Source organism: Phytophthora cinnamomi (assembly GCF_018691715.1).
Source record: "Phytophthora cinnamomi strain GKB4 chromosome Unknown Contig0, whole genome shotgun sequence".
In the NCBI taxonomy this organism is placed as follows: domain Eukaryota; phylum Oomycota; class Peronosporomycetes; order Peronosporales; family Peronosporaceae; genus Phytophthora; species Phytophthora cinnamomi.
Genome location: NW_027150933.1, coordinates 2,518,541 through 2,543,983, shown reverse-complemented (window position 1 = coordinate 2,543,983; position 25,443 = coordinate 2,518,541). Strand labels below are relative to the sequence as shown.

At 50.9% G+C, this 25,443-nt stretch overlaps 5 protein-coding genes across 5 annotated transcripts; 3 read left to right on the top strand and 2 right to left on the bottom strand.

Moving 5' to 3' along the window:
• Positions 1-2,642: 2,642 nt before the first annotated feature.
• IUM83_02032 (sulfatase-like protein) lies at positions 2,643-5,177 on the bottom strand (the record flags this gene model as incomplete). The annotated part of the gene is made up of 2 exons (XM_067925928.1): positions 2,643-3,456; positions 3,553-5,177. 2 exons carry the CDS (start codon positions 5,175-5,177, stop codon positions 2,643-2,645), a joined length of 2,439 nt encoding a protein of 812 aa, XP_067800805.1.
• Positions 5,178-8,426: 3,249 nt separating this feature from the next.
• On the bottom strand, positions 8,427-9,004 carry IUM83_02031 (putative retroelement; the record flags this gene model as incomplete). The annotated part of the gene is made up of 3 exons (XM_067925927.1): positions 8,427-8,474; positions 8,571-8,826; positions 8,946-9,004. 3 exons carry the CDS (start codon positions 9,002-9,004, stop codon positions 8,427-8,429), a joined length of 363 nt encoding a protein of 120 aa, XP_067800620.1.
• A 1,794-nt stretch (positions 9,005-10,798) lies between these two features.
• On the top strand, positions 10,799-11,017 carry IUM83_02030 (uncharacterized protein; the record flags this gene model as incomplete). Its single annotated transcript, XM_067925926.1, has 1 exon — positions 10,799-11,017. One exon carries the CDS (start codon positions 10,799-10,801, stop codon positions 11,015-11,017), a length of 219 nt encoding a protein of 72 aa, XP_067800621.1.
• A 1,220-nt stretch (positions 11,018-12,237) lies between these two features.
• Positions 12,238-16,993, top strand: IUM83_02029 (Testis-expressed sequence 10 protein; the record flags this gene model as incomplete). Its single annotated transcript, XM_067925925.1, has 2 exons — positions 12,238-12,601; positions 16,725-16,993. The coding sequence occupies 2 exons, from the start codon at positions 12,238-12,240 to the stop codon at positions 16,991-16,993; spliced, it is 633 nt and encodes a 210-aa protein (XP_067800928.1).
• A 5,382-nt stretch (positions 16,994-22,375) lies between these two features.
• Positions 22,376-23,245, top strand: IUM83_02028 (putative secreted RxLR effector protein; the record flags this gene model as incomplete). Its single annotated transcript, XM_067925924.1, has 1 exon — positions 22,376-23,245. The coding sequence occupies one exon, from the start codon at positions 22,376-22,378 to the stop codon at positions 23,243-23,245; it is 870 nt and encodes a 289-aa protein (XP_067800927.1).
• Between the last annotated feature and the right edge of the window lie 2,198 nt (positions 23,246-25,443).

The window sequence follows — 25,443 nt, the reverse complement described above, 5'->3', positions numbered from 1 at the left end:
GTCTTGCGTCGTTGCTTACCAAAATGGCAGTCAGTGCAATCCATCTTGCCACGCCTCTTCAACATGATGCCCTTGGCCATTCCGCGATCAACCATTAGGCGAATATACTCTGGGCAGATGTGCCCCAAGCGCGCGTGCCAGACGTCAATATCTTCGACACCGTCTGTCACCGCAAAATTTGCCACTATTTGCTTCTTCACAGCAGGTGTCTTCTTGTCGACCTTAACGCCACCAATATTGTGCACGTTGAAAGCCCACAGTCGATGCTCATGCACCGCACGAAGCACCTCTGTGCCATCTTTCGTCATACCAAACATCATTGTTTCCTGCTCCCACGACATTTTGAAGCCTTGCTCCAGTGCTTGTCCTGGTGAGAAGAGGTTACGTCCAGCTTTTGGTACGTATAGCACGTCTTCGAGGAACACGAACACCATCTCTTCATCAATCATAGTAGCTAGAAGAATTGTCCCAAAGCCTTCAGCCTTGGCGTCAACACCATCTGCGAATCCCGAAATATTTGGATTCCAATCACTTTCCTCCATGTTGTTCAGCACAGTAAAATATTCTTTTGTCGCTACAATGTGTGCGTTAGTTCCGCTGTCGAAATACCAACGACTTGCGTCGCAATCCTTTGCGACTCTCTTGACAACTTCTCCCACGACAACGTCACGCTTGTGCACCCAGTTGCTGTCGTCATCAGTCTTCTCCGATGAGATCTTCACGGGTTTCTCACCCGAGCGTGCCATCTTCGCGTTTGCCTTTCTCTCCGCACTGGGTTTCTCTTCCAAGTCGGGGCAATCGCTCTTGTAATGGCCCTTGCCACCACAGTTAAAGCACTTGACGTCAGGCCTCGACGTCTTCTTCTTCGATCCATCACCAGTAGTTTTGCCCTTTGGGCCACTTGAAGCAGTGCCTTGCTTCTTCTTGCCTTGGTTACTGCCAAAAGCATTCTTCTCCCAGTCCTTGTTGCGCGTCTCAGCCGTGAGAATCAATTCTCGCACTAGTTCTGGTGTGTATTTACTCATGTTGGAGCTAAATAACACTTTTCTACGAAGCTCGTTGTAGCACACCTGCTGCGGCAGGCTGCGCAGCAACATGTCCACCATCTGAAGGTCACTCAACGGTGATCCAAGCTCCTTGAGCTCGTTTTTGATCCGGAACATCGTGTACAAGTGTCCACGCACGTCTCCGTTAGTTCGCAGATGAGTCCTGTGCAGCTCACCTTGTAAGCGATACACTTTCTGCGCCTTGGTGGCATCGTTGTTCTTCCCCTCGTAGATCTTGCAGAGCTCGCCCCACATAGCAGTTCCAGTGTCCTGGTCCAACAACTGCTGGGAGAGTCTCGTCGTCAGCGAACCCATGATCAGCATCTGGATCTTCGCTTGCTTCTTGGTGTGTTCATCCTTCTTTTCTTGACTCCAGGTTGGGTCTGCCGTGACCTTGCCGCTTGCTATGTCCTCTAGCAAGCTCTTCTGGAACACGATCTTCATGCTCTTCTTGTAGAAAGGCCAGTTCTCGCCGTCCCAGTTGACGGGATTGCCGGAGGAGTTGATCCTGAACTTCTTGTCCGTCTTGCTCTTGCGGCGATCGTCGTCTGAGTCGGATGAGGATGACATCTTGTCGTTGTAGTGCAGCTCACCAACGTGTAGCGCAGCGCGTAGCGTGTACTTGGGTTTGGGCTCGTGACCCTAACGGAGCGCAGATCGAACTCACTCACAAACAACTTGTTACTCTTAGGGGAACTTTCGGACTGAGGGCACGCCGAGTGCGGACTCTCTGCTACGGCCTTTCTACCATCACTCTGCTAGCCAGTTCCAGAAGATGGCTTCAACTTCACTCGTTGTGACAAAAGATGATGCGGTTTCCAACAAAGAGATCCACAGGGGCCACGCTGTTGCCACAGGTCTGGTGCTCGTCTCGACGCTGTTCGCCGCCGTACGTACGTGGACTCATGGATCGATTTAGCTCGCTGGAATCCAACGCACATTCTGCAAAGATCTGTAAACCTGCGGCAAACTAGCAATGTGTCGAAGACGGTTAGAGGCGTCAAGTACGTGGAAGTTGCTCTTGAAGAAGGTGGAAGTGTTTCGGCTGACGATGGAAAAACCCCGAAGATGGACGGCGTGAAGCATACCGTTGACTACAACCTAGTCACGCGCAGCGCGATCGATCGGTGGGCGAAGCGTGGCGTAGCTCTCCAGAATATTTGGCTCAGTATCCCAACGATCCTTTTACCGGAAAATCTACAAGTTAACCCCTGAAACGTTCGCCTGGATTAATTTCGACTGGTCGTCGCTCCGAACGCCCAAGTTTACGAAGAGCTTGTACGCTCAGTACAACACCCAAGTTACTCTGGAAGATTATATGGATACCCGAAAGCTAAGAGACATTTTCAGCTGAACCTAAGACGCAAAGTGAGTGACCTTCAAAAAATGTCGACGGCGTTCAGAGACCAACTTCTGTAACGAGCATTCACGAGTTTGTTTTCTTAATATATCATGACAAACTTAGCATTGAAAGTTCTTAAAACCTTAAATATAGTATTTAGAAGTAGTAAGTATCCGCAACACTAGCGTGGAATTGCATTTATACCCGGAAGTTTTCCGGGATTCACATCTTACATTGAATCCACTAGAATGTGATCAGGTACTGCACTTGACCGCAAGTAAACAATTTTCATCCCAGCGCTTCATATAATACATTGCAATGCGACGGCCGTCCTCTCGAAATGCCTCCCACTGTGCTCGCTCTTCAGCTGACAATGCCGGCAACAAATCGGACTTCATGAAATAATCGGTCTCTGTGTTGTGGAGCATCATCGTGTCCGTCACGGCATCGTAGCGGAGGCGCTCATGTCCACGAACAACCGCCATTTTGCGAATTGGGTCGTTGCTGAACACTACGTGGTCGCCGGCAGAAAACTTTCGCTTGAGTGAGCGACCTACCCCGCTCTGCAGGAACCCTCCTTCAGGTAAACCTGTGATGTCGGCGAGGGTATTGAGAATATCGTACTGCTCCGCCACCTCGTCAATCACAAGCCCCACAGCATCACCTAGTCGGCCCTCCGCTATGATGACTGCTGGCACACGCGTGACGGATTCTTCGTGGATGTTGGGATTATTTATCTCGGGCGCTTGGCCATGGTCTCCCACAATGACGACAATGGTGTCATTGAGAATTCCTTCCGTCGCCATGCGATCCATGAACTTGCCCAGCTCCATGTCAGTAAAGTACCTCACTTCCAAATAGTTTTTAATTCTCTCTGCGTGTTGCTCTCCTCCGTAAATGTCAGAGAAATCGGGTTTTTCGGCTTCGAAGTACCATCTTGGTACTGAATCGTATGGCTCGTGACTCGAAATGGTGTAATGCGTCAGAAAGAGAGGCCGCTTGGTCTCGCCGTTTGCCACGCGCTCTCTTTGCTTTGTGGCGCGGTCGATGATCAAATCCCCGAGAAGTCTGAAACTCAAGTCATCGTGTACACCCCAGCCAAACCCTCGATGCTCATCGCCGTGTAACTGTTCCCGAGTGATATTAAGGTCTCTTTCCGCTAACCTTGCCATTTTCTTGTCATCCCAAACAGTATCGAAGCCATGCGCAGGGAGAAACACGTTCCATTCATCCAGTGTAATTGAAGACCCAGTGGTAAAGTAGGTTTCGTAGCCTTTTTGCTTGAAAAGCTGCGGCAAACCCGAAAGCGCCGTGTCCTTCTTGCCTCCAGTTATTCCGCTTTGCACATTGCTGTTGTATGGAATTTGGGCGAAGAGCAAGCTCTCAAGCGAACGGCTCGTTGGGATACTGGACCAAATGTTCCGGAGAGCTACGCCGCGCTTTGCCCACCGATCGAAATTCGGCGTAATAGTAATATTGGTTCCCTTGAACAGGTTTGAGAGGTCTGCATCTCCGACGAGGTACCGAGAATCTCTAAACCTGAAGGACTCCACTCCGATGACCAGTACATTTGGCGGGTTATCGCTGTCAATGCTGATATTGAAGGCGAGATCTCCAGTAAATCCTGTCGTACGTCGATACAGAGTGTTGTCTCCAAAGCGGCGATGCAATTCGGAGTCGTCGATATACTTCTCCACCCACGGAAGAGTCTCGTTGCCCTTTGTAAGCTCAACAGCGAAAGGCTCCGGCTGGAATGCGTGGAGGAAAAACTCGTTCAATGTCGCGTTAAGAGCTGAGTACGCCACCAGAGGCGAGCAAGCGCAGCGTATTCCTACTGTGATCGCAGGTACGCCCACAAGTCCGAGCAGAATAAGCGCGCCGCACGCGATCGGATTATAGTCAACCGTATGCTTCACGTCGTTCATCTTCTGGGGTTTTCCATCGTCAGCCGAAACACTTCCACCTTCTTCAAGAGCAACTTCCACGTACTTGACGCCTCCAACCGTCTTCGACACGCCGCTATTTTGCCGCAAATTTACAGGTCTTTGCAGAATGTGCGTTGGATTCCAGCGAGCTAAATCGATCCAAGAAGTCCACGTTCGTACGGCGGCGAACAGCGTCGAGGCGAGCACCAGACCTGTGGCAACAGCGTGGCCCCTGTGGATCTCCTCATATGATATCGGCGCAGCCTTGAGGTGATCTCGCTCCCTGATCAAGGTCGCAAGTAGTGCAAATGAAAATCTCATATCGCGGTACACCACGAGCAGCATGTCCACGACAAAAGGCGCCATCATGGTGAAGAAAAACAGCCACGACACAGCAAACTTGGCCACCCCAACAATAATTCCAACCCGAATTCCACGTATTTGCGTAAACCGTTGAGTGACCGAGCGCTGCAATGTGTCAAATGTCCATAACCCAGCTGCAAAGTAGCTGGTGCACACAAAATCCTCGAGAAACCCGAGGCTTAAAGCGGCGGATCGTACGGCTACAGTGTAGTCCTCGGCAGTCCCGTACATGTCGACGAGTGACCGGAGCGCGAGGCTCCGAGCAACGGAGAAGCAGAATTGCATGAACGCGTAGACGACGAACCACCCGAACCACGGGCGAGAGCTGTACTCCGCCACGACAGCTGTAGCTGTCGCCCAGCTCCACCTACGTGAGACCTTGACATCGAACTCCGTCGGCGTAACAAGATGTTTGGCATTTAAGGTACGGACTTCGGGGAAGCGACATCGAGGCGAGTGGTGGCCGCTGCCTTGCGGGTAGAGTGAGGGGTGCGAGTCCATTGTCACGTGAGACTTGACTGTAGGCAGCAGACGACGCCGCTGCCGGGTGGCAAATTTTCGAGTGAGTGTGCGGTCCGTGCCCCGGACTCCATCATGAACAATGGAGACTGCGTGCCTACAGTACCACCACTGACTGCCTACACTCGCGAAGGCACGAGTGGACGATTTTACTGTTAGAACGCGGGATCGTCGACCAGCTGCAGCCATCGTGTTGAATTCTGTGTCGTGGACGGACCAGCGCGGGGCGCTTTGTGGGTACAAACATGAGCGTAATGAGATGGCAGCGAGCTTGGCTGAACTGCTGAAAGAAACGCTACTCTTGCGCCAGCGGCCTTGGTGGTGCTTATGGATGGCCACACTGGGTTCACTAATCAAATATCCGGACGCACTCAATTGTGCTGAGTTCCAAGTCGCTACCGGCACACCTTACCTTGTAGATGTAATTCGCGGAGTGCCGATGAAATTCGACATCAAATTCATGAAGTGCAAGTTGTAATTCATCAAAAACCTCTTTGAATTAAGATTGAGACTGACCTTTCGCGATATAATGCTTTAGTGGTCATTGAGAAATGGAATGGTCGTCCAAGCAGAGGTTGTTTTGCGCCGTGCTAGCGAAGCACTAACTTATCATAGCGGGTGTTGGTGGCGTGGTCTACAAAGTAGTGGTGCAGGAGAGTATCCTGGGCCAGGTTCTAGCTCAATCGGTATATATTGATGGGCATGAGCCCTTCTGCCTGTCACGTGGTAGTTGTTGTAGTAATAGGCAAATTGTCAACTGAGTGTATTTTGCCGTTGGTTAGACTGTCTTGTACTTCCATGGTCTCTAAGTATGTCCTTGTAGTATCCTTGCTTCTTGACATCTTCAACTTCAACGTCAACCTACTGCAATCTCCCGCTACACATGTACTTGGCTTGTTTCAACATGCACTCGGCTCAGTTCAGTCGATGAGATACACAATACAAGTCCTGCTCCACATCCGTGCTGGTGCACACCCGTTCGTAGAGCTCGCATGAAGAGCTCACATGAGGCGCTCGCATTCACCCATCATGTGCGGAAACCGCACACTGCCATCCTACATTTTGATGCATAAGTACTCAACCATAATAATATCTTACAGGATGACAAAGATTCCGAAGGTTTTGCTGAATTACGGCTTGCACTTCACCAATTTAATTTTGCTCTTGCCAAATTTCACCGGCACTTCGCGAATTACGCCCAGAAAGGTGTAATCCACTTCTAAGGCACAACAATTCGTACGAAACTTCTGATTTTGGCCTTCGAGCTATAGCATCTTAGTCTTCATCCCGATAATATAGCTATTGCTGCATGGATCGCCATGACATCGTACAAGGGCTTGGAAGTACGGTGCCGGAAATACCAGGTCAGCTTTGTTTTTGCGTTGTTGTCACTTACCGATTCCAAACTACAGCTTCTTCCAAACCCGCTCAGAATTATTTATTTTCTCGATGGCGTCCGCATATACATTCGCGACATTAACCCCCACCTCGACGAAACGAACGGCAGGCACTGCAATGGAGCAGCGCTAGAGACTTCTAACACCCTGGTGTATAGCGTTAAAGCCGCACCTATCATATTACAACGTACGGGCGGATCACGAAGGGCGTAATATCACAATTCGCCATGTTTCGGTGACGATCCCAGCTCGCGATAATTTCCATGGCGGTGGAAGTCTCATCCAGGCAAAACCTTCGCAAATACTTGAGGGTCTCGCCGTGTTGGTTGGTGGCTATGAAGAACGTGGATCGCGCCAGGTAAAATACTGTGGCGTGCACGTAGGTGACGAGGCGAACGGCTTTTTGAAGAGGAGATCCCAGCTCACTTCCGAGCTGACGTTGAAGCTTGAAGGCAGGCAGTCGCAGGGGTACGACTTGGTTCGGTTCTGCGGTGTTCAGCAACATGAGGGTGCCAGCGAAGAGTATGTTAACATGTTGACGAAAATTGCAAGCCTGGACGCAAATTGCAGCGCGATAGTCCATGCAAATTTGCAGCGCGATAGTCCATGTGTGGACATCAATATTCCGCTTCGTGTGTGCTGCACATGTACAGTCTCAGGAATATATACGGTAGGGATGCTAAGAAGGCTCTTAAAGGCATCCACTGTGGTGAAAGCATTATCTGCAACGAGTTAGATAATTATTATCGATCTTCCATGGTGAATGAACTGCCGCGTGGATGTATTCGATGCACTTCTGTGATGGAACCGTTGACTGCAGAATTTAGCGATTTTCTCATTACTCATGAAATGACATGAATCATGCAGATGCTGGTGGAGAACAATGTATGGTTCTCAGAAATTACTAATGAGTGTTGATCTGAACGAAAACCTGGCGGATGCGTGGGAGTCTGACCGACCAATGGGACGGATCGCGATTCAATGCCCATGGCTACAACCCAATCAACTTCGAACGCTTCTCGTGATGCTGGACGCCAAATCGGCGACTCGAACAATTCGACATCGTGGTGCTTTTCGAGAACCATTGACGCCTTCAGGAAGCACCACCTAACGCCTATCCAGCTACTGTCTATGCCTGACCAAAGAAAAATGCAAAGTCGAGCTTCTGACCGTGGTTTTATCCGGAAAAGCTGGGCGAAATAGGACTCGACGTATTTGCCAGCTCCACCATTTCCCACTTTGCACCCGCCCGTCCTCCGTAAAGTGTTCTTTCGCCCCTGACTCTGACACGGTTTGCCCATGGCATTGGTCGCTGTCAGGTTCAGCGCAAACACTTGGTGTTTACTCAGCCCAGCACGCTCCAAGCGATCTCGGGAGGCTTAACATCGCTGGAAATTCGATTTGTTTTGGTGCTAGCACGGAGCGGCAAAGCGTGGCTTGCAGAGGCGCTAGCTCGATCGCGTCGACGGCCTGCAGCAAACAGTTGATGCCCAAACTGCCATCGGCTTAGACTCAGCAGCTCGTGCCTACGACGAACACAAGCTGCACGAGTTAGTTCATTGACACCGTTAGCTGAGCGCGGGGCGCGGGTGCCCGACAGGCGCTTAAAGATGGCGTCCAGCTGGTCCGCCACGAGCTCCTAGCCGCCGTTGCCCTGCGACACCTGCTCCTTAAGCCTACCGGGCGTGGCGGCCTCGTCCGCCATATCGCCGAAGCTCTCGTTGGACTCTGCGTATGCCGTCGCCAGCGCGTGGAATAAGGACGCGATGTAGTCAAGCGACACCGTTTTCGTCAATCCCACTAGGTTTACAAGCGTCGACGTCGGAATTTCGTTCTATGCCTTCTTAATGGCCTTGACAAGGTCCGCCTTGGTCTCGTATTGCTTGTCGTTGACATACACAGCTCGTGTTAGGACCCCCCATAAGTTTTCAATAGTATTTAAGTCCGGAGACTTAGCAGGCCACCACATGACACGCACATTTCGATCCTCTAAATACCACTTGGCAGCTCTCGCCGCGTGGATGGAGCCATTGTCATGCTGGAACTGGAAGTTTAGCCCGTGATACAGGTGCGCAAACGGGAACCGGTAGTCACCCAACGTGATGATGTACTTCTCAGCGTTCTGCTTGCCCTCCAGGAACTCCAACTCACACTTCCCCTTCGCACTAAAAGCGCCCCACACGAACACACTTCCACCACCAGACTGTCGGTTAGAGTAGATCTGTTTCTCCTTTCTAAGATCCCTCCAATAATATTGGTAGCCATCAGGACCATCTAGGCTAATTTGTTCTCGTCCGAGAACACGCTGTTCCATTTGCGCCCATGTTCCACAAACTGATTTGACCACTTCAACCTGGCCGCGATGTGCTCGGGTTTTAGCGCTGGGCACGCCAGTCGCTTCTCGTGCACCATGTTATCCGAGTCGTGCAGCACCTCCTGCACTCTGCGCACTGAAATCGGAAGCTGGAGGCTTTCTTTTAGTGATCTAGCGCTCACACCTGTCTTTGAAGCCTCACGTAGCAGGCAGCGCTCGGCGGTAGGTGTCAGCTTCCTGGGTCTCCCAGTGCACTTTCTCGTGCCGTACTCTTCCGGGTGGCGCAGGAAGCTGTCCACCACCTTCCACGAGCGTTCCACGCGCTATGCAATTGCATTAGTGGACAGGTTGCCTTCCCGGTAGGCTACTATCTGACCCTTCTCGATGTCAGTCAGCGCTTTGCCTCTCCCCATCTACAACCGTTAATTTGAAGACTGCAATGGCATAGCAACATCCGTTAGTGCTTCCTCTATCCATACTAGTAAGCAAAAGCCACCAAGAAGCTCGTGTCAGCTGCAACCGTTGGAATTGGGGGGTACTGGGGAGAACAGATTTTGGAGTGCATCTCCGCCGCCACGTGTCGGATTCGAGCAAGCGACACCGCAAACAAACCGCCAAGCGCTGCTGATCATTAGGTAAAAATCATAGCTTTATTAGCGTTGATTTGGTAAATATGCGACTGAAAAACGTTTTTTGCCCATAATTTCCGCGCGCACTGTACACCATCCTCCCAGTGGGTTTCGCTGTCATTCCCAGCTGTTGTTGCTGTCCGAGTCATCGTCGTCCGAATAATCCTCGTCGCAAGTCGGGCGGATGGAAACATCAACACAGAGATGGCACGCTGTAGTGTCTGCAGAATGCCAAACCTGGCTGTCGTTAACCAAAGAAGTTAAGAGACATCAATGCGAAACAAACAAACATGGTCAAAGTGTATTACTTGGTAAAGTCAAAGTGGATAGGACATGAGCTACTCCTACCGGTAGTACTGCGGCTCCCATCCGGGGGAGGGGGCACAAAGTGGAGTGAAAGCGAAAAATGCTCTGGCTCATGGAGAAGACCGGCGTGCTATCCACCACCTTCAAGCCGTCTACTAACGCAAAGACAACACAGCTTTCGAACGACAGCAATTGATCCCCGAAATGCATTGGGTAGGGCTCTAGCAGTAGATCGTGAACTTGATCAGGCATTAAAACCCAACGCAATACATGTAGCATGATTTCTTTTATCTAACACGACTCGTGTTATACGAGTGGCGAGCTACATCAACGCCCGTACTTGTGCACGTGGGCAAGAGGTAAGTTACCGCCATTCCAGGTGTGCGCTGCGCGGGGAAATTCAAGACTGAGGGGAAAGTTGCCGTTCCGGATGACCGACCTTTCCGACCATTTTAGAAATGATCGGTCATTTCGGAAATCGTTCTCCCAAGCAGCTGAACCATTTCGCAAAATGCTATGTCCGCTGACCATAAGAAATATGGTGACCATTTCGGTCAGAAAATGTCGGCCAAAAAGCTAATTCTGACCCCCCCCCCTAATTTACGGATGGCCGACAGATAGCAAGTAATTTGTCTTCAGTATAATCACAAGAGCCAGTGCGATTAGTCGGTACGGTTTTTCAGCGAATCACTAACGACTGTCCATGAATTTGACCAATTATCAACGGTAGGGTTAGGTTTACAACGTGCGGCACGTGGCCGACGCATAATGTCAGCAACGACAGCCAGACACTTGTCCGTCAATACTCAAAACAAACCATTCGCTCATTTACCGGATATCAAGCAGACAGACATACAAACACTGAGTCTACAAGATCGTACCCCTGAAAATATGAAGAGGGTCTAGTCGACGGCGATCAGCGTTTTCAAGGCATTCTTAGCAAAGGACAACGTCACGATGGATTTCGTTCGTGGGGTCTTTCTGGCAGACAGCAACGGCGCGGTGTTCGTGAAGCTGTTAGTCCGATTCGCCATGTTTCTCGCCTCTGCTCAAGGGCGCGGTGGCGAGCTGCGCAAGCGCAACATCGTCATGAGCTACTACCGCAACGTCAAGAACTGGTTGCTCGAAGACTTCCCCAGAACCGTCATGTCATCGAGCAGCGGCTACGCAAGATAGGTCGCATCCTGGAACGCTACTGCATGGAGCGACAGCAGGGAGAAACGGTGGAAAAGGCACCTGCGTGCACCAAGGATGACTTGCACTCTCTGTTAGATGGTCTTTACTACGACGAGAGTTCGGCCAATGAGTACCAAGATGCTGTGTGGTGTAGCGGGATCCGCGAAATCTGGGAGATTGTTAGATCCAACTTCCCAATAGCGCCCGGACACCGACTAACGGAGGGGGTCCCCCGATGATCCGTGATCTGTGCTGAACTTCTCACCTTGTGTACCCGTTGGTAGGGCTGGATCTTGCTCTTCTGGTAACTTCCGAAGAGTCCAAGCGGTGGAGAAGGATTGCCTTGGCGAGACGCGGGGATCCGGGTGGAGCAGTGTGGAAATCCTCACTCTGCTCGCGGTATATACTCCAGATCCAATACCCGTGTACTTGGATCCGGCTGTAGGGGTGCCTTGTATGTGTTGTGACGCCTTTTCTTGCCTTCGTAGATCTTCCTTTGTCGTACTTGCCGTCTCCTATGACGGGATCTTGGGTTGCGAGAACCGAAGGGATCCACCGGCCAAGTCGAGAACTCGGGTGGATTAGGCTTAGGATGGATCACTAGGAGGTTGGATCTGGCCAATATATTATCCAGAATTAATAACCAACACTAGATCTCCTACCGTTAACCTCTCTACGCCGTGTAGGGTCAATGTAGTTCCCGGATCCAGGCGAGGGAGGGAGGTCTTGTGGTGTCCAAAGCAAATTCGGTTCTGATTTACCGTTAAGTCCGGTCCTATCCCAAAGTCCTATCATTCCTATCGATCCTATCTTCTCATCACTGTCTACTGACTCTACGTGGCCTGTTTATCTTCCTTGCGTGTCTCTTGATTACCTCTGACAGACCACAGTCTCAGATCCAAAGCATATCCCCAGATCCAGGAATCAGGTTGGATCCAGGAATCAGATCCCTCTAACCTTTGGATCGAGCATCCTCGTGCCCTGCATCGTCTTCGGGACCCCTTGAATATTATTTTCACACACTCCATGCATCTCGCAAAGCTTTCCATAGCCCAGATCCATCGCTAGTAATAATCCACCATCAGTAATAATATACCTCCATTTCCAGGGTCGGGATCCAGGTCCGTCAGTCTTGCGGATTTGTGACACAGTCTGGATCTATCACTTCCTTCTCTCGAAAACTTGAAAATCACTTCACCACAGCTGCACTCCTGAGCAACATGTCGCTGTCTTCGGGCAATATACTGTTCATTCGTCTGATCAGGGCCAAGACGTCTGAAGAACAAGGTATTTCTCTCTTCCCAGACAAGAAATCGTTTATTACGTGTCCTCTACACGCTATCGGGATGACGCTAGCGATGCAAGCGTTTCCAGTTCCGTCCGTCCTCGACTTTGAGCATGTCAAGGCCACCGAGGTCAACGAGACTGCTCCAATGCTGGATCAGATGCCGCTATCGGACGCTCTTCTTCACTGTGGAGATGACGAAATTCCAGGTCGTATCACGTCAGAGACCACGACGCAGCCTCACTCAACCACCCCACAAAAAATGCAAGGATACGTCAACCGGATTCTGAAGGGAGCAAGTGAGCACCAGGCTTAAGCTGGAGTGTCAGATGGCCTGTCGTCACGTTCATTCCGTCGGGGGCGCAGCACGCAAATGCTGACTCTGCTCTGAACCCGCAGTGGATTTTTGACCGTGGTAGCTGGAGCATGACGGCTACCAACAAAGCGTTCGCATACGTTTTCAACACCACAAATGAGGACAGGAAAGTTCGAAAGTTCCCAGCGATTGGAAACCAAATGATAACCCCACCGTACCTTCGCTGGCTACTTTCGATTCCGCAACGAGAATGAAGCTACGCAAGCTGGCGCGTATTCTGTTCGCGTCAAACATGACTCTCGAAGACAGAGCCCTGACCATCGATCAGCAAGTTGCCGACCTTGTTGTGGCTTCATTAATCCAGCATTTTCCTGAGGTCAAAGAGTGGTACCCCGTGAGGCCATACACATCGAGAATGTGAATTTGCCTTGTTCCCTCAAGGTGTGGATGTCTGAATTACTTGCGTGGAGTGTGCAGCTGAATCGCAAAGGAAGTGAGGTCAGCGCTGACGAGGAGAGGACGATCACACGTGAGGTGGAACTGATAAACCACCAGAATGCTGTCATTGTATAGCTTATTGACGAAAACAAGAGTTTGTTTGCTCGTGTGGCTGAGCAGGAGAAGAGAAAATCGAACAACGAGACTGCTGAAATCTCAAATCCCGACACGACATCTTCTGTATTTACACCTGCCACTGCGACGCAGTCATCATCGAAGCCGAAGAGAAGAAGTGCATCTCAGTCTCCTGCTGCGACGTGGTTCGAGTGGTACACGAAAACACTGCGTCTGTGGGAGGTCTGTGATGACCGACAATACAAGTCTCAGTCAAAACAAATTGTCGGATTCATGAAGCTATTCTTACCTCAAGGCTTTCGGCAGGATCCGTCCGATGAGAGGTACTCCGCCCTAGTTATGCAGGCTGGAAACCGGGCACAGACCACCATGTACAAGTTTCTCAAAGAGAGAGGCATAAAGCGCAACTTTGGATTGGGTCTGCTCAAACAACTTCGTTTGCTGCACCGAGATGGAGCTTTTCAAGAGCTCATCGAAGCGTACCGTGGACGCCTTGCCATCGACATGATTTTCGACCCCGTACCTGAGTCAACGAAACACTTTGTTTAGAAAAAAGATAGCACAAGAGTTTTGCAGCATTTTTTCTTCACTATTTTATCGCTTAGAAAACGTCAAAAATAAATCCAGTCATTCGTTACAACAAAGAGGAAAGGTGGTGCCACTTACCCATTTTTGAAGACGGTAAACGATGCCCAGCCGCAAGGGGTATGCTTCATTTCTTCTACAAAACTTCACCAATGTTACGGCTACAAACGAGGCGCTTCGCCTACTTCGCCTCGCAGCTCGAGACAATCTCCACGGCGGTGACCTACCTGCGTTCTTGGCCGAGGCATTTCGAGCGCTCCGTGAACCCGCTCGAGGCCCCATCGAGGGGTGCCACGTGAAAACCTAGCGGAGCTCGACGTTCCTGAACGAAGAACGGTGTCCTGTGATCGAGGCAGCACCGTCCTCGTCCAGCGGTGTAGCCGCTGATCCCTCAGACGCTGCTGAGCTTGAAGTCGCCGCAGAAGCGAAGGAACAGGGGGTCGCTGTTGCAGAGGTGACCGCATCGGCATTCGCTGCTACAACCCCAGCTGAAGCGAAAAGCTTGAATGCTGCCTTAATCAGCTAGGGGTATGACAATGACGTCATCTGGATCCCCGGTCCTTCAACTCCCTTGGAGATGGCACCACCGCCAAGTCCAAGGGCAGCCAACTGGAAGCTTGGCTGCAGCACGCACATAATACGTACGGCAGATTTTAGGCTCGTACGTACGCAGTGGTCGGCGCGTCTACTTCGTGGACTGGGAATCCACCGAAGAGCCGGCCGAAAACCTGCCGTCGCGAATGGTAGCTGACTTCAACCGTCGACGCCGAAGTCTCGTCCGCCGTATTTTCATCGAAGATGCAGCTCGAGGCGGTCGTGCACAAGCGCGGCCCTCAACGCCAAGATGCCGACGCCCACTTCATCGTCCTCGAAGAATTGGAGATGCCTAATAAGCCAGTATCAAAGCACAACAAACTGAACACACTATCACAGTCATCCGCATTTATTACCCATGATGGATCAAGCCAATGCCGCCTCCGTACAACGAGGTGTGCACCAAGTTTAGAGGCGTCGAAAGGTACGACACGAGTTGGGGGCGGAACAACGAAGCCTGACACCAAGTTTCACCCCCCCTTTCAGCAACATTTTCAACAGTCAGCTCTGCAGCACAAGGAAGCAAAACGTTACTAACACGAAGCAAAATTCACGAGTCATAGCCTTACCCAACTGTGTCTGCTGCCTCTTGGGTGCGAGCCCCCCCCGCACGCGAACGCCCCGTGCATACTGGCGCCACGGCTTGTGCTACTCTGGCATTTTTCTTTGTGGTGCGCCGTACCGGCCCTCTGGACTCGTCTTGAGACTTTCAGCGAATGAGATGATTTTGGGTTTTAGCGAATCAGACTCGACGTACCGACCAATCAGGGCCCTGTCGGCGGCTGTCGGCAATTTTACGCTATAGCTTAATTTAGCTACATTGGCGCAACATTACGTTCTGCTGCAACATTCAACCAACTGTCCCATCTTTTTGAAAACCGTTTAAAAATGACCAAGCAACATAGATAGGATAATAATGTGAGGAGAAGCGGGACTTCTTATCTCCGTGGCGCGCCGTCTTTCGTAGTAGAGTCTCGTACACGGCGCTTCTGCACAGCCGGGGGGGGGGGGGGGGGGGGGGGGGGGGGGTGCTGGGACGCGCCGAAGAGACCCACCTGGTGCGTCTGCTCACCCCTTGGCGCTTTTAGCAGTTGGATTAGTTGCAAAACACGGTGTGAAATTTGGAGAGCATGATGTGGGAGCGCGGAGACATAAGGTTAACCGCACATACAAAATAAGGAAATGCACAGAGCCAGATACGTTAAATCCACAGATACACAATACGCAGTGCCGCAGCTCAGCAACTCTGGCCCTCTCACTTACCTTTCTCCACCACGGCGCGCACGCGTTTTCGGTCCTTTCCGGGACCCGCCGCCCCGCGCTCGCCGCCGCCCCGCACTCCCCGCAGTCAGTCACCTCCGCCTCACATCGGCGACGCGTTGTGACGCGTCGCAGCAGGCGTACCGTCCACCGCGCATTGCGCCGCTGTTGGAGGCGGAGGTTTAGCTGTCGGTTTCCATAGCAACCATTCACTAAACAAGCTTTTTTTATCGAAGAAGTATGGTACTGGGTTTCTCTATGGGGGACTTGGCTGCCTTGTGGAACGTTGGGTACACTATCAAACGAAAGGTATTTCGTGGGTCGTTGTGCGATGAGGCTCTACATGAAGTTGAGCATTTGGACTTCGAGCCTGTATTTCGCAAGGTTCATGCGAAGAGGCTTGACCCCTATCGGGGCCAGGCGAACTTAGACTTGAATAGCAATGGTTTGGCAAACATTCATAGCGTGGTGGCCGGACTTGTGGAGGCAGCTAATACCCAGTGGGAAGTGAATGAAGGTACGTGGCATGCAATGAAATCGCTACCAGGAGGTAGAACGCAGGCACCGCATCAAGACTTTCCGACTTTTGAGATCACGCGGGCATTTTTACGCCATAGAGTTGTGCAAGGGTCGGTGATCGTGGCGTTAATGGATAATACAGCCATACATGTTTATCCGGGTTGCTTTGGAGGTCCAGTGGAAAAGGGTGGAATAGTTACGTTGCTACTAAGCCGAGGCGATCTCCTTTTGTTCCGTGGAGATCTCGCTCATGCAGGAGCCAAGTACGAAGAGGAGAATATCCGTCTTCACTGCTACGTACGGGTGATAGGTTTTCCGCAAAAGCCAAATGCAACGGAGGCTGTTCTGTTTAAAACCTACGGCTGCAAGAATTGCATGCACATGTTTTATTCTCACCGCGACCTTAGAGAACACAAATCTGCGTGCACTACCCGAGGGACATTTCCCTGCCCTAACTGCGACAGCAGCTACAACATTCGAAACTCCCTCACAAAGCACATTGGCCGTGAGCATCGCAATGAGCATCAGCCCCCCCCCCCCCCCCCCCCCCCCCCGAGCCCGCGCACGTGATGCAGAGGAGGGCGAAGAGGACGACAACGAGGACGGAGAGGATCCCAACGACGACGTCGAGGACGACGATGAAGAGGACGATGACGACGATGAAGAGGACGATGACGACGAGGAAGATGGTGACGACGAGGAAGACAGCGATCTGAGTGAGATCGACGAAAGCTCGGCGGAGGAGAGCATGGAAGAAGAGAGAGACGAAGTGATGAACGGCGCAAGCGGCAGTGAAATGAGCGAGGAAAGCGAAGACGAGATGGACGACGAGTTCGATTTGTAGAGTTGAGTTTCGGGTAAACAACAGCATTTAGCAGATAATTTCAATTAATTTGCTGAACTGGACTAGCGAAGGACTAATGCATTTAGGTGACTGGCATAAAATTAGTGACCGGCAAAAAGTAGGTGACCGGCATAGAATAGGTGACTGGCATAAAAGAGGGGACAGACAGAGAGTAGGTGACCGGCAGAAAGTAGGTGACCGGCGGAAAATAAGAGAACAGCGATACTAATAACTACATTACCTATGCAAAGTAGGTGCCCGGAGAGAAGGTGAACACGGTTGCAGCGATGAGACCACACAAACACTACAAACTCGATACACGAACGGATGACATGAATTAGGTAATGGTACTAGCTTTGGCGTCGGTGCTGCTTCGTATCCTGTTTCGCTCCACCCAGACGGCAAACAGGCCTATGTATCCGTGCAAAGTATATACTGCACATCCAACGCGCGTGAAGCGAGCAGTGGACGCCCTCGACTCGGGTCTGTAAGCGTTAGTGCTTTCGCGTCCGTAGCGTGATCTGGTTGTGTTTGCTTCTGCTTCTTTGCTGATGATGTGGGTTTAGCCTTTCTAACTTGTCGGTTGAAGAGCTTTTCCGACTTATCCTCGACACCAGGGCGCGAAAGTCGCTTTGCTTTTCGGCCGACAATGATGTGGCAACACGTCTTGAACTTGGTGTAAAATTTACACCCACAGACGCACTTCCCAACATCTACAATCCACCCATCTTCAGGCATCGTGACAGAGTGTGCATACCATAATGACCACGTGACCACGTTGTTGTACAGACGCGCAGCACGACTGCGTTGCTCTCGAACAAGAAGCACGTGTCCTACACTGAGTTCAGTTTCATCTTGCTCCGTCGATTCAGCACCGGTATTAAACGGGCTGTCCAGTGCGAGGGAGAGATCCTCTAACTCTTGTACTTCGTTGTCATCGGCTTTAGGAAATTGCTTCACACGGCACAAAGTCGGGTTGTCGGCAGCATAGACAACAATACGCCCGGTAGCAATCATTGATGCTGCAGCTTTCGACGCTGCAGTCGTAGGTGCGTGGATTTTGGTATCCGCAGTGGGTGTATGAATGTTTGCGTCCTGAATGACTGTCATGGTGACCGAGAGAAGTCGTTGCATGAAATATCTGCGTCGTCCGGTATACTTCTTCAAAATAGCGTTGAACGTCTCGCAGGGATTATTCGTAGTTGCATAGCCAACGGGCGTATGAAAAACTAGCCACCGCCAATAACGACTGTCGAGCCATTGTTCCTTAAAATACTTTGTAAATTTCGTTAGCTCCGGGATATCTTTCCATTCTCCTAAAATTCCATCCTTCAAGGCGTAGTACGCGTTGCTCTCTGCGTAATGTATTTTCACAATTCCATCCATAACAGCTCTCCGATGTTTTAGCTGCATGTGGTTGGTGCGTTTGCGGACGTTGTAGAGTACGTGAAAGAAGCACATCAAGCAAGTAGCCGAATCAAAGGGCGACACCTGTTGAAATCCGTTAAGTTGGGCATCTTCAGCATCCCCCATTACCGCGTCGATGTGAAGGATAGATGACGGCCGTATTTGTTTCACCATGCGAACAAATGCACTTAAACACATCGCATATTCTTTAACTGTGCGGCGGCTAACAATGAATATTGCAGCTAGCTGATACGACCTGGAAGAATCCGAGTAGCCGCACGTGATCAGCGGATACCCCAAATCACTCAACTTGAACGTTGCGTCCGCATGAAACAGCGTGAATCGACTCGACGACGCGTACTCAATACAATCATTCACCAGAGCTAGACTGGTTACTCCGACAACGAAAGAGTCGTCGTCAGTACCCTTGCTAATGAACACATGTCCGTCATCATCTTCTCGATTTCCAAAACAAAAGGCTCTGTTCAGATTTCCGGTCGGGTCAATTGCGTGTTCACGAACTAGTTTGCGTACGACATGAACGGAATTCTTCGTGCCTTGTAAGCGCCGTAAATATTTAGCGCAGTTTGATACTTGGCGCAGCGTAGGGTAGCCTCTCGTCGGCTCCACAATGTCTACTGATCGCCTCATGCTGCTTAGGATGAGCTGCGGGGGAATGGCACATTCGTCTTGTTGTAAAATGAACTTCTTCATTTGGGCAGTTATAATAGCGTTGTGAGGACCTTAACAGTCTAACTGGCCATCACGAGCATGGTCAATTCGGTTGTGAAATACTTGACAAGCGTTGGTCGTCTCGCACAACCAAATCTTCATAACGAACTTGCATTTCCCATATAGCTTACACGTTTTGCTTCCACACCGCATTCGGCGCTCTACCATCGTGTGATCTACACCATCGCAAATTCGACATCGACGAGCTGGGGCCGTGTGGCCTACGCGAGTGCAACAAAACTTGATATCCAAGAATTATCCCAGTGCTTCTGCAGAATCCAGAGTACAGAGGCTCACCCAGTTGTACGATACGCGCGTAATCTCTGGTCTCTCCCACTCTCATACACACTTGTCACCACGACTCCAACCGTCTCCACTAGTCTCCTCCCCTCGTCACCTCGCTTTCACTGGCCACCTCGCTTCCACTGGCCCCCTCGCCTACACCGGTCACCACGTCACCACGTCTCCACGTCTCCACTGGTCACCTCGTCTCCAGTCGTCACCTCACCAACACGCCCCCACTCGTCGACGAGTGCTCTACTCCGCAACTGGTTACCAAAACGCTTCTCCTAAAGCTCCACGCGTCACCGGTAATCGGCCAAGAAAGGAGTGGCCTGAGATCGATTGAAATCCACACTGATGTAGGGACTCTTCACATTATACTAGTTGTGGCTGTACTCTTTTAAGGTGAACCACTTAATAGTTACAAGTTGTCTGTGCTTTTCATGTTAATATCTGTGGATTTCAACCATGTGACCAGTTTACCTGTGCGATTCCTTGATTGTCTGTCGATTTACCGCTTCGGATGTGCGATTTGCGTGTATTGTCTGTGCAATTCTACCGTTCTCGAGCGCGGAAGACATGTTGAAGTATTCGGATACTTTGGAACAATATATCGTCCGGTTCTGTGGGGCTCAGCAACTCACGGACCAGGAGTATTTAAATGTGCTGTAGGAAATTGCGGCTTTGAGTGGAGAATTGCAAACGGAAAACGAGAGGAAAATCACCGTGGAGATTGTTTTCTCGACCTCCGCTTACAAGAGGTGGACGGGTGCTTAGCCCCGCTCAGAGCATCCAGGCTACTGAAAAAGTGGCTAGGGATCAGTCGGCGAGTTATGACCAAGAGGTGGAACACGGGAAGGTTCGATGTGGAGCCGACGGTTGTAGGCCAGTCCCGGACGAAGCGTGAGACCGTCTGCTTGTTGGTCTTCATCATGATCGCTCAGCATCTGCATTACCGCGCTCTGGAGCGTCTTCAGTCGCCGCACTCGCGTGGTTTTAAAGGATTTCGTGCGGTTAGCCGGCTGCTGGTTTCGGTGCCGTCCGGTCAGGTCCGATGATCAGCTGATAAATAACTTGAGCTGTTCTGCCAGATAGACACGATCTACCTCGATTTCTCAGATTTCGTGATGGCGTACGACTTCAAATCGATGCTGTTAGCTATGATGGTTTGCCAGACAGCCCGTCACCTCACACCTAAGTTTTTGGGTGGGGCCAAACCACCCAGGAACAGCGGCCATAGATGGGAGTGACTCGCGTATGGTTTATTGTCGAAGCGAGCTCGCGCGTATTCCTCGTTGGAATCGCTAACGCTGGCCGGGTTTGATGCTTGAGCGCTGAAGACATGCGCGGATTTATGGCTATTCTAGAGTCAGATCACCCTGAGAAGGATGTTTGCTTCGGAGACCTACCATGCGTGATTGCAGGCAGAGATGCATCGCTGAAGGCAGGTTTTCCATTTCACTGGTTCGAGATGAACGGGCAGCCTACCTTGGATGTGTACAATACGTATCTCAAGTGGCCTGCCTCAGTTTCTGAGGATGGTTAACCCTTTCGCGACCAAGAATGACGCTGGACATGAACGAAATCCTTTAAAGCTGCCCCGTGTTGGAAGAACTGTCGCTCTCTAGGGTCTGCGTAGTCGTGCGCCTGAATTTCAGCGAGTATCGTGCGAAACACGAGGTGGTTCCTCAGGTAATCTGCGACTGGGGAAATGGATTCGAGCTCTCTCGTTACTTGAGCAATGTAGCAAACCCAGTCGTGAAGTGTGTGCATCGCCTACGCGTCCATCTCGAAGAAGTTCGCGACATACGAGTCCATAAAACTTTGAAGGCACTTCTGAGGATGCTAGACGTGAACCGCAGTCTGGAGTTTCTCGATGTGTGCGTGCCATTTCTGTTTGAATGTATTCATCCCCCCGTTCAGGGGAGCCATCTCACGCCAATTGGTCGCCCACTGAAGCTACCGACACCAAACAAGCTCGCGTTTCTGAGTGTCTTGGCCCGTCAGCAAAAGCGAGCAAAGCCAAGAAATACACGACACCGAAACTTATTATGTCATCTCTGGATAACAACGTTATCTCCAGGGTGCTCGCATTCGCTGCACCTCCTGCTCTCCGCGACGTATATTTTCGCTGGGATTACCACTGCATTTTGTTTCACATCTTCTTCGTGTTGAGGAGTAAAGAACACCGCAGTTCCGTGATATGAAATACATGTATCAACTACGAAATACCTACACAGAAGTTGTTCATTGACCAAACATTGTCATCCTCAGCGAGGGCCCCTCACATCTCGCACGGCTATCTTTCTTCTCTAAAGTTGTAGCCGGATGCACGATTCTGAATTGGATTGGTGTAAACACTGGTCGCGGAGATCGATAGATCGAGATAGGCGATCTGCTGCCCGCCACGCGCGTAAACTTTTGCAAAGTAAAGTTAACTACTGTATCAAAACGTGCTTGAAGTCCACAAACATACTACATGCACAGTGAAGAAGGCCGTTGTGAGGGTGTTTCATTTCACCGTTTATGGTACATGTACTACCAGGATCTGTACAACTTAAAGTTCGTAATTCGAGTCACTTGCAGTGTCCCTGCCACTGCCACTGACTGCTGGCAGTGCCAGCGACCAGGGAATTCCTGGTCTTCGTGAACCGTACATACACCTGTTTCCGCTGCAAGGATTGAGTCTGGGCTGAGCTCCAACCCTACGCGCCAACCCTTGCAATGAATGCCTTCATCATGAAGGCACATCGCATGAAGTTCATGCGATGTTCGTTCTTCCCGCAGGATAGTGATCAGCCGATGTGTTCCTACGGCTCGACTATAAAGCGCTCAGCTGCAACACGCACTCATGCGTGTTGCGGGTGAGCGTGTCATAGTCCAGTCTTCAATTTGCTCCGTGCCAGTCATTTGATCCTCCAGTGTTCCATCACCGACGACTCCGATCGAGCACAACTAAATATGCGACCTTACTTCGTGCTGCTACTGGCGCTGGCGCTGATTCATGCCTGCTCCATCGTGGTGCTGGCTGACTCGGGTCGCGCTCTCGAGACGGCCAACGGCGAACATGGTCGTTACCTTCGAGCCGCCGAGACGGAGGTCGATGATCTCTCCGACAATGATGAGGACAGACTTCTCGGCTACAACACGCTTCAACTGTGGCGAATGAGGCGTGCAGCGGGCAAACTCATGAACAGCCAGCTCACTACCCAGCAAGAGGCCGCCCTGAGAAAGTGGCTGGCGGCGAAGCAGGACGGATTCCTGACGAAGTGGTTGCAGTCGTCGTCGGTCTACCCTGACCAAGTGTACAGCAAGCTGGGACTCACCAAATTGGGAGAACGCGCTAAGAGTAGCCCCAACTACAAACTGTACAAACAATACACCGACGCGCTGTTGCAGCGCTGGACCAACTTCCAGGCGAGCCCGGAGACTGTGTACAAGTCGCTGCGCCTCGACAAGCTGGGCACAGCGGCGAAGCAGAGCCCAAGCTACCCGATTTACGAGAAATTCTTGAAGTTGACGCAGGCGAAAACCTCCCAGCTGACACCAACGCAGCGGCTGCAAAAGTGGTTGGAGTCGTCAGGGACTTACCCTGACAAGCTGTACAAGGAGCTGGGGATCGCTGGATTGAGCTCGGACAGCGCAGACTACAAGCTGTACCAGCGGTATGTCGACGCTTTGTTCGAACGCTGGTCGAGCTTCCTCCCAAGCCCCGAGACCGTGTACAAGTCGCTTCGCCTTGATACTCTGGGTGCTAATGCTGCTAAGAGCCCCAGCTACCCTATCTACGAGAAGTATTTGAAAAGGTTCTTGAATCAACCTGCGCACTAGCTCCTATAACCGGTGTGAGGACACGGAAGTTCGTAGCAGCTATAAATCAAACTTCATGCTTTAATAGCCGTTCATCGCCTCACTTACGGACCCGATATCCGTGAACTTGGATCCTGCGCTGCAAGTGCAGACCAATGGGCAACGCGTCGTTTGTCTCCGAGGGTAGTCGACTACATTACTGAATTACTAGTATCAACGTTAGCACTGGGTTTGTCTGTGTGCAGCTAGGCTTTCAAGAACACATTATCCATATGCAATTTCTTGGCCGAGTCTCAAGATGAATCATTGTATTTTCCGCGGGCAGTGAGCGTAGCCAACGGAACAAGATGATGGAAGGCATTCAGCTCTAATTCAAGGCCAACCAAACGCTTTTATCGGGCAAGACTCAAGAGGATATAACGCGCTCCGGATTTTTCAACCCGCCCACCATCCCATTGGGGCTGCCATTCGGCACCTTGCCTTCCACGCAAGGACCCTCATAACAATGGTCCATAACCGAAATGGACCACTTTGCCCCCATTACCTGTATGATCGATGTGGAAATCGCAAATTTGAAGAATCCTGGAGCGCCAACTCGAGTTTCTCTTTGCGCTATGCTCTTTCGTATCCCCCATGCCAACGGCTTTCCCGCTTAAGCTCTTGTTTCCCAGATAACCAGTAGTCAGCGTCTCGGGCCACAAGTTGCGACCCTCCTTTTCAAAATATTTTGGTTCGTCACCTCCTCATCAAGTGTTACAAGGAAGAAGAATGGAATAAGTCGCCCTTTATGACGCAGAGTTTGCGCGTCTTGCTGCCCGCGCGGCCGAGAGAGCCACGACGAGTGCTTATCCAGGTTGAGCGTTACAGATTATGGACAAGAGTTACTAAATAATTCCCGGAAAGTGAGGGAGGCCCTGGCGCTACTAGCTGCCGTGGCTCAGGAGGATTACGCGGCGTGGAGGTATTTACTAGGGAAATACTGCTTAATAGGCATCAGCATGGAAGGAGAACCAGTTTACGGGGAGAAAATCCCAGTTAGATATGTCGGGAGCCTAAGCTCCAATGGACAAATTACGGGGTTTCCGGGACCTTGAGCTGCACGAGTACGACTTGCTTTTACTTTTTGGGCTACACCAACGCCGTCTCCCCAGTGATGAATACCTGAAAACTTTAAGGAAGGAAAATTGCTGCGCTTGACCAAAATTGGCAGCGAAGAAAAGCGGGGTTTGGATGTCGAGGTCCCCGTCCGCCTGGAATTTACGAATGCCAATGAGATCAAATACGCGGAAAAACTTGCTGACGTTGGAGCAGCGGCGACGATCTTGAAGGAGCAATGGAAGAAGTACCGCCTATCTAGTGAGAACAAAATGCCTGCCCTTGGAGAATGGAGAGGTATCTTCGTTTTGGAGCGAATGATTGGAAACTTGCCTGGCTACGATTTGAGTGATGAAGTGAGGCCAACGATTAGGATCTTGTTGTACCAGTTTTCACTGCTGTCGGAGTGTTTTGATAATGATTCGATGATATCGTATCGCCAAATCATTTCAAGTGGGCTTGATCATACCCGCCGGCACCCAGAGATCGCATACACAGCGTGCTACGCTGGCTTTGACCCCCTAGGCGATGCTTTGCGTCCGCTGCAGCTGGATGAGATCGGGATTATTTGGACTCCTAGTCTGCGAGTTGACGACTTTGGAGTGATGTGTTCCATAATGGTACACACTCAGATGACAAAGAACCTATCGATGCGCCTCTGGATGGATATACACGACCAGGGGAGAAATCGACAGTATTGAAAATGGCTAGCGTGTGCACTCTTTTTGAAGAGAGCTCGAGCGTACTCGTCTGTGGAGTCGCTGGATTCCAGATATTTTGCAGCATGAGTTTGTCAGATAAGGAGGCATTTACATTCCTACTGGAGTCTGGATACCCCGAAGAATATTAATTGGACTTGGCTACCGGACTAGTGAAAGCAAGAGGCGCGACACTACCTCTTGGCTCAATAGTTCGGTGCATGCTGAACGATTCAACTAATACCCAAAGCATCACATTTGACGCGCCAGTACCTTATGTCTGAACATTCAGTGATGATGGTAAGAGCACGTAGGTTGACTGCATCGTTCCCGGCTACGGTCGATGTCGAGTTCAACGACGCGATTTAGTGTTCGGCAATTGCATCAACAGCAATGATGGTCCGACTTATAAAGGAGGAGCTACAA